Here is an 8905-nt window from a genome sequence, read left to right as displayed (position 1 = left end):
TTCCAAACCAATGGGAAATACTCCACTCATTCCTAATACGACGGAAAACGACGCATGCCTGGTCCTAGTATACAATCATAAACAATATAGTAGGGTGCATTACTCGAAGACAAAGTGTGTGCAATGACTCAACATGTGTGATTAGTTGAGTTTATTAAGACTCGTGGTATGATCGCATGGCTAGACATGAGGACGTAGTGAAAAAAAAACAAAGGACGCCAAGATCAAATAGCATGGAAGACTAAAAGACAAACTAACTTAATTAATTTTGTCCAATTTTAATGTTTATGTTATTTACTAGGTGAAAGCGGTCCATTGGCAATCGTTAGTCATAAATAAAGTTCAACCACAATCAAAGACAAAGAACACATGTTAAGGTTAGCACAATAATCACAAGAAACTAGGAAGACGAGTGGAATTCTAGAAGAGTTAGGACTCATGGGTATAAATAAATAAAAATCTATAATCCTATGTTATACGAGTTGACACAAATTAAAGGACTTGGCTAAGACTAGCTTGACACGAAAAGAAAAAATAAAAATAAAAGGATGCACACTAACAAGACACCTAAACTGGACAGGCTGTAGTATATCGGTAATAACTTTATATCTGTGACTTTGATTGGGACTAAAGTAACGCCAAATAAAAGATAAAACTTGGGCCTACAAATCCATAGGTGGCACGACACGTAACTTATTCTAGAACTTCGGCTATGACCAAAACAAGTTGACAATTGTGCAGTATACGGGAATAAAAATCCGGGTTAACTCAAATTGAAAAAAAAATTATGACTCGACTCTAATAAAAAAGAAGGGTTAGATAAGGAAAAAAAAGATAAAAAAAATAAATAAAAAATATGCACACATAAGCATATTGTCACGAATAATGCAATGAATTTCGCAACCTAAAGTCAAGATCTATGTTTCACTATGGTCAAGCTTATTTGGGTGTCAAAGGGTACCATGGTTAAGAGTTTGGACGTGTTAGCAAGGCAGCCTCCCTTGAGGGTGTATGCCAACGGGCGGCTCCGCAAGTTTGTGATGAAATCGAACTCGACTCCATGGTTTGGGTGGATATAAAGACTCGGATGAACCCTTATTGCCATGAGCGTTTTTGGGTTGATAGAGCTTAAATCCCCCGGGCTAACCACATACGTAGAACACGTACTATTGTGGAAAATAGGTAACCTAAAATGCATATGCATTGGTGACAATGCCAATTAAATCGCAGGAATACAATTCAAGAATCTTTCAAATCTCATCCACTCATCTCAATTAAATACCGATCACTCAAATCGATAAATAACCAAGAATCCTCCCAAGTGGAGTCGCCAAATTGTAGGCGTCGTTCGAAGTGCGCCTACGTTAAAAGTATGTGGTGAATATACTTGGCACTCATAGGAAGTGGGAATTAACATAACGATTATGGACACAATTAGGGACAAGAAAGTAGGGAGCCACCAACAAGTTTTTAAGGAACTTGTAAACCGTTCACGGATCATAAAAGGCAACCACGATTAAGGGAAAACGATTGACCCGTGAAGGTTACACCCCATTCATAATCCATGAGATTACTAAATCCATATGGTTCGGAACCACGAAAGGAGGATCGGGGATGATGGTACGAAGTGAGTCATGGAGTCACATTCGCCCATATTGGCCTCTACTCGATTCTTATTATGAAAAGTATTCCTGGGATCTCAAAGGCATACAAACAAAGATTCAATTTGCTCCAACCTATTATTAAGCTATATTGGTTGAACATTAATGCAACATATAATTCTACAATATCGTGATCACTTGATTTAATAACAAGATTAAAGGAACCTAAACCGGTTGTCCAAATTATCTTATTAGTCGAGATTTTCAATTACATATTCCCTTTAACATGCAATACGGTGATCATAAATAATAATAGAACAAACATTAATATTGGAAGCAATATAACAAATAATAACGTTAGTTAAATCAAATAATAATAATAATAATAATCATGATACTAGCAATATAAATTAAAATAAGTAATTAAATTAATTACACACATTCCGCGCGTTCCTTTAAATTGCTACATCATGAATAAATTGTTAGTAACTTCAATAATAAATAAATCAAATGGAAATTAAATTAAATAAAAGTAGAGTTGATTTGGTCCAAACCCACAGTTATTTGTACCTTTCACGCCTTAGTTTACGGACGGAACCTCGGGCTAAGTATGGTCTCCTTAGAGTGCTTAAGGGATATAAAATGAGAGAATAGGGTGGCTAGGGTCTAGGCTAGAGCAAGAGAGAGAGGAGATAATATTTTTGGTGTAGGGAGAGGGAATGATTTTTGGTGTAGAAGAGAGGAAGAGAGAATGATTTGATGATCAAGCTTGTTGATGATTGAAAAAGGGGAGATATGACCTCTATTTATAGGGAAAAAAGAGGGGTCAAATCAAGAAAAGATAAGAATTCGAATCGGATAAAACTCTTGCGATAGATAGCAGTTTTTGCGGTTTTTGTTTTTATCATATCTTTTGATCCAGAAATCGGAATAAGATGAATAAGATATCGTTGGAAAGCTCTTGAAGTCTACTTTTTAACCCAATTAGAATAAGATTAAAACATTTTTTATACTAAAAGATATGGCCGAAATAGTGGGACGGTGTCAGTTTTGGATAGAGTTTCGTATTACGCTCATATCTTTTTCGTTATATCTCGGAATTAATATTATAATATATCATTGGAAAGGTAATTTCAAGAGCTATCCAACCATATAAGAATTAGATAAAAACTATAAAGCATGATAATAATATCTGACAATCTTTGAACGTCTTTCAATTCGAATAGAATTAGGACTTTCAAAAAGAAAAGTTTTATTCAATTTCAAATGCTTTAATCTTGTCTTTTCAAAAAGGATAATTAAGATATTTTAGAAACTTATAGAAGCTTCCAATTAATCCTAATTGGATTAGGAATGAGATTTAATCCTTTGGACCCTCCACATGATCATTGGGTCGTAGGTAAGATGGGCTTAGGTTCGGTTTAGATCCAGTTTAGTGTTTTGGCCATAACTTATTCGTTACAACTCGGATTTAGGCTTATGATATACTGTTGGAAAGCTCTTTTAAAGCCCCATACAAATATTAATCATTGGACCCAGATTATGGATCAAAATAAACTGATCTAAACGTGTTTATAAAAAGAACACAAAATGAATGATTTTAAAGGACACGAAATGAATTATTTTCGGTTTAAAGGCACGAAAAGAGGAAAATAAGTTATGATTTGGAAAAATGGGTTAGGAATTGGGTTGGTTTATGAAATGTATTGGGAATATGGATTTAAGCACTCCAAGGTTAAATACTCAACCCCACCAATAATAGCGGTGAAAGGTTGTTCATCATCGGGTTTGGTTTTGGGGAGACATTTTTAGGTGTCTACAGCGTGCGTTTGGGAAACCATTTTTCAAAAGAATCAAAGAAAAAATGCAAAGTAAAGAGCAGAGAACAGGCGGTTACCTTAGAAGAGGGAACTAAAGAGACGCTTGGTTCGCTGGAACAGGCGGACAGTAAGGCAAATTGTCGGATGCTTGAAAGTCAAAGTCTTTGAAAGTAAGAAGTTCTAAGATTCTCCAAAGATTCGTGCAAAGGTGTGAATCTAAGGGGGGTCAAACTTTCTATTTATAGAGGGGGTAAAACCCTAAATTTTCCCTCCACAATAAAATTTTAAATTCGGCCAGCAAGATGCCGACACCTGTCACAGGCGACACGTGGCAAGCGCGTGTCCCCTGTGAGGGGCAAATGATTTAAGTATATTTACCCTGCCAAATGGACGAACTAGAGCCTGACACGTGTCACTAGAAGGTGCGCCACTTTGGACCTTCCAAATGGTGACACGTGTCTGGCAGATCCAGCCCCCGGGAATGGCGGCTTTCAAGGCCCAAATCCCAAGGGGCCCTGCAAAAAATGGCGCGCCCTTCCCTAGGGCACCAAACCCTAGGAAGGGCACACATCCCAAAGACCCTATAAATAGGGAACATTCCCCTCATTTATGGGGATCTAATCTTTTTTACAACTTTTATGACATAACCTTGATTGAATACCAATCATTATCTGAACTGTCACTCTCAAGAAACAGTACTCCTAAGCTTGGAATCTAAGCAGATAACCTTCTTTCCGCACGTTTTCACTCCGAGCCCATACTAACTTAATCTTCGGAGGCGGACCACCGACCATTCGGTGCTCCATTTGTTTTGCATGTACAGACGCCCCTTGCTGGATCCAGTCTTAGTGTTGTAACTCTCCCGAGGGACACAAAAAACCCCGAAACACATAATTCTCAATTCATATAAAACTAAGGGGTCGTTTGGTTGGGGGGTATCATCAAAGGGAAAGGGAATGGACATGCTCCATTCCCTTTGTTATTGTTTATTTGTCATCATCTATCTTTTTTTTTTTAACAGTAGAGAAAAAGGGGAATTCAGCCCCTAGGTAAAAAACCTATACAGAAACAGTGAAATAAAGGCACTAGACTTTCTAATTTGCTGATAATTCCTTTGGCAGCTAAGGCCCCTGCAAGATCTCCCTGTATCCAGGCCATTAGTCTTCTGTCTTTAGTGATAACCTCCAAGTGCAGCTGCTTTAATCTCATAGCCCAGTTAACACCTTCAAGAAATAGCTTTCTTCCAAACCTCTCTTTTTATCACATAACACTCTTTGCCAATTGAAAATTCATTCTGCAATTGGGATGTTTGCCTGATGAGTATCATCTAGTCCCAAAGTACACCCCTTCCAGACATGACTAGCAAAGATACAGTCCCTGAACAGGTGCTCTAGAGTTTCTAGGCATTTGTAATCAGTGTCTAAGTCAGTACAGCAGAGCTTGCAGTGATGCTCAAAGCCCAATCCTCTTTTCTTTCTCTCACTTCCAATAGATAGTGCTCCTCTGGCAATTTTCCAAAGTAGAATCTGTTGTTTTGGGGTGCCAGGCACCTTCTAAAACCTCCTCCAGACCCTTGTCTCCATTCTATTCTGTTGGTTCTGCTGTTGACCTCCGTTGAAGAGAAAATTATAACCACTCTTGACAGAGTAATCACCTTTTCTGTCATAATTTCAGACTAACAAGTCTGCAACTCCAGGCTGAATGTGACAGTTGTGAAAAATGTCTTCAACCGTGGTCTCTTGAAAATACAGGTTGCAATCCACAAAATTCCAGTTACCAGAGCTATTAAGCAAGTTTGAAACATTTATATTGGGGGGTACAATGTAATTATTCCAGTTTGGAACCTTGCCCTTGATCCAAGGATGGTGAATTCTAGCTGTGCACCCATCCCCTATAGACCACGAACAACCATTTTTCAGAATGTAAAGACCCCACTCTATCCCCGTCCAACCCCACGACCCTGAGTTCCTATTACACCACATATTATCGAAGAGAGATTTCTCATCAATGCCATACTTAGCACGGAACACCTTACTAATCAGGGTGTCAGTGTTCTTGATGATTCTCCAATCCTGATTTGCCAGTAATGCTTGATTAAAAAATCTAGCATCAAGGATACCTAATCCTCCTTCCCTTTTAGGAGTTGTCAAGTGCTTCCAGCTCTTCCAATAAACACCCTTACAATCCTCGTTCCCCAGCCACCAAAACTTGGCTATAATGCTATTGATCTTCTGGAGGATTCCCATAAGGCACTTAAAAACAGATAGAACATAAGTCCCTAAGCTTGACAGCACAGATTTGATAAGTGTGAGCCTTCCTGCAAAAGAGAGAAAAATAGAGTTCCACGCATTAAGTCGTTCTTTCACCTTATCCACCATAAAGCCAAAGATTTCTCTCTTTGTAGAACCAAAATCAGCAGGAATTCCAAGATACACTCCAGAATTGTTACTTCTACCTATGCCCAGAGAGTTGCTAAAATTTATAATGTCCTGCTCCTTCGAGTTTGGGCTAGCAAGCAGCACAGATTTGGCATGATTAATAATCTATCCCAAAGCCTTACAATAATCATGAAACACTCTTTTCAAGGTAGACACACTCTTTTCTTTCCCTTGAATGAAGAAAACCGAGTCATCAGCGAAAAAAAAATGGCTAATTTTAGGTGCTCTTTGCGCAACACATAAACCTATAATGTTACCAGAGCTTTCCTCACACCTAATTAATCCAGAGAGAGCTTCCATACACAAGATAAATAAATAAGGAGATAATGGATCACCTTGACGAAGTCCACACCTTGGTTTAAAAGCCTTTTGAGTACTACCATTTATAATTTCAGAGAAAGAAACTGAGCTTACACAATTCATTATTGTTTTCACCATCAAACTAGGGAAACCAAAGATGCGAAGAACACTTTCCAAAAAATACCACTTTATTCTATCGTACGCTTTACTCATATCCGTTTTAATAGCAATTTTGCCTCTAACCCCTTTCTTTGTTTTCCTTATATTTTCAAGTAATTCATGAGCAAGAAGGATATTGTCTGAGATAGCTCTTCCGGGGATAAAGGCATTTTGATAGCAACTTACCAAGTCACAAATTACCCTCCTTAATCTGTTCGTGATGCACTTAGAGATGATTTTATAGCTCACATTGCATAGTCCTATCGGTCTCATTTTATCCATTGAGTCCGAGTTGTCACATTTAGGAATTAAAGCGATGTTAGTGAAATTAAGTTCCCTCAAGAGGTTACCTTAGCTTAGAGCCGATTGCACAGCAGCAATGACATCTTCTTGAATCCACGACCAATTCTTCTGGTAAAACACTGCCGGAATCCCATCCGGACCCGGCGCTTTCCATGGCTTCATTGAGAAAAGGGCATTCTTTATCTCCCTTCTTGTGTAAGGTCTGGACAGCATGTCCTTTTGATCCTCGGAGAGCGAAGCAGAAATACCCCTCACCCCTATCTCAATTTCGTCGTCCCTGTTCTGCAGTTGAGGATTGAGGTTGCAATCATAGAGGTTTTTGAAATAATTTATTGCAATATCAGCAATTTCCCCTTCCTCTGTCGTCCAGTTACCTTCTTCATCTTTAATTGCTTCCAACTTATTTCTAGCCTTCCTCTCTTTAACAAAATTAAATAAATACCTCGAGCACGTATCACCCGCATAATCCCAATTTAATTTTGCGCGTTGTCTCCAATAGATAGCTAAATTTCTCGAGTATTCTTCCATTTGTTTGCTGATTCTATAGAAATCCCCTGCCTCCCCTTCACTTTCCAGGAGCAACCGAGCTTCGAGCATGTCCTTTTCGAACTTATCCCACTGCCCATTCCATTCACATCTTTTATCTAAACTCCACCTCTTAATTCCCAATTTAGCTTGCTGAGTCTTCCGAGCCAATTTATGCATAGGTGAACCTCTTTGTGATTTATTCCAATTTTCACGTGCTACCTCAATACAATCGGCATAATTTAGGCTCCACCTTTCTAATTTATAATTGCTCTTTTTCCTTGAATTAATGGGATGAGTTTGAAAAATGATCGGAGCGTGATTTGAGATTTGGATTGGTTGGTGATTGATAATCGAGTGAGGGAAGAGGTTAAGCCACTTACTATTTACGTAACCTTTATCTAATCTTTCAAGAACCAAGTCCTCACCCTCCCTACCATTAGTCCAAGTAAATCTAGGGCCTTGAAAATTAAGATCATGAAGGTTGTTATTGTCTTTCTAGTCATGAAAAATATGAACTCCCCTAATAAGGGAAGCATGATGTCCCGTTTTATCAAGTTGGGAATCCACTTGATTAAAATCCCCTACAATCACAATAGGCAAATCAAGAGAAGGACTAATCCAATGATTAAGACAATTCCAAACCTCGCCTCTAAGCGAAGTGCAAGGTTCCCCGTAAACCAAAATCAACCTCCAATTTCCATTGATGATGTCATTGACGTTTACAACCATGAAGTTGACACAAGATAAAACTACATCAAAAAGAGATTTGTCTTTCCATCCTAACCAAAGACCCCCACTTAGACCTCTAGCATCGACACATTTAAAATTATTGAAACCTAAACTTCTTAAGCGATTAAAAACTAAGACCAAGCTACATTTAGTTTCCGTAAGAAAGATAAAATTTGGTCAAAAAGACCCAACTAGTCTTTTTAGCTTAGGAATTATCGAGGTTGTTGGGCCTTTAATGCCCCGACAATTCCACAAAAGTCCAATCACTGAGCTGGAGGTGGTTGATTTGGGTCAACCACCGCAAGCCCATCACCAGCATAAGAAATAGTAAGGCAAGCATCAAAAGAGAGAAAGAGAGACCTGGCCCAAGCCCAGGCTTAGCAGTGGACGGTACAGCAGTAGCTTCATCATCAATGAGGCCCTTTCCTTTTTTGTTTTTCCTGATCATGTGGGAGTCAGCATCATCATCGGTCTCCTCTATAAATTGAATAGAGACGAGGTCAAGATCTGAAATGGCTTTTCTCTTGAGAGGGCATTTTTCCTGCTTGAATCTCCTCTTATCCTTCCCTTTCTTAAAACGCCTATTTCTAACCCTCCTCCCTCTTCTGTCTCTCTCACCCCATCTTGTGAAGAAAATAGCGCTATCAGTCATAGTTTCCAAAGGCAACTGTGAATCAGTCTCCTTAGATCCAGTAATAACAACCTCCATTCGATCAATTTGGGGGCGAATTTGCAGAGTTTGAATTGGTTGTGCTTCCAGGCCATTTTCTTCAATTTGATTATCCTCATTAAAATCGATCTCAAATTCCCCTGCCCATGGATTCAAAGGGTCCTCCGGAACTTGGCCGATCGGAAAAGCATCGTCTTCTCCTTCCCCTTGGAAGTCCATCGGATCATATACCGGTGAATCGTACACCGGCGAATCAGGTTCCCTAATCTCCACGGCCCTTGGGTTGTTTTGGTTGTCAAATTCAACGAAGAAACGCTGATTATACCCTAAGTTATACAATCTTCTATCGGCGATTTC

General features: G+C 38.9%; 1 protein-coding gene across 1 annotated transcript; it reads right to left on the bottom strand.

The window, feature by feature from the left end:
• Positions 1-5091: 5091 nt before the first annotated feature.
• Positions 5092-6600, bottom strand: LOC145600561 (uncharacterized). Its single transcript, XM_081656444.1, has 2 exons — positions 6117-6600; positions 5092-5876 (listed from the first exon to the last, which is right to left on the bottom strand). The coding sequence occupies exons 1-2, from the start codon at positions 6598-6600 to the stop codon at positions 5092-5094; spliced, it is 1269 nt and encodes a 422-aa protein (XP_081512570.1).
• Positions 6601-8905: the final 2305 nt, after the last annotated feature.

This window comes from Chenopodium album, chromosome 21 (genome assembly GCF_948465745.1).
Source record: "Chenopodium album chromosome 21, dcCheAlbu1.1, whole genome shotgun sequence".
In the NCBI taxonomy this organism is placed as follows: Eukaryota; Viridiplantae; Streptophyta; class Magnoliopsida; order Caryophyllales; family Amaranthaceae; genus Chenopodium; species Chenopodium album.
This window is presented reverse-complemented; position numbering and strand designations above follow the sequence as displayed.

What these genes read in the sequence shown, in the direction of transcription:
- LOC145600561 (XM_081656444.1), bottom strand. Translation starts at nt 6,600, where the DNA reads ATGGATAAAATGAGACCGATAGGACTATGCAATGTGAGCTATAAAATC. An exon ending in TAGGTGTGAGGAAAGCTCTG is followed by an intron (nt 5,877 to 6,116) that starts GTAACATTATAG and finishes CTCTGGGCATAG; the next exon opens with GTAGAAGTAACAATTCTGGA.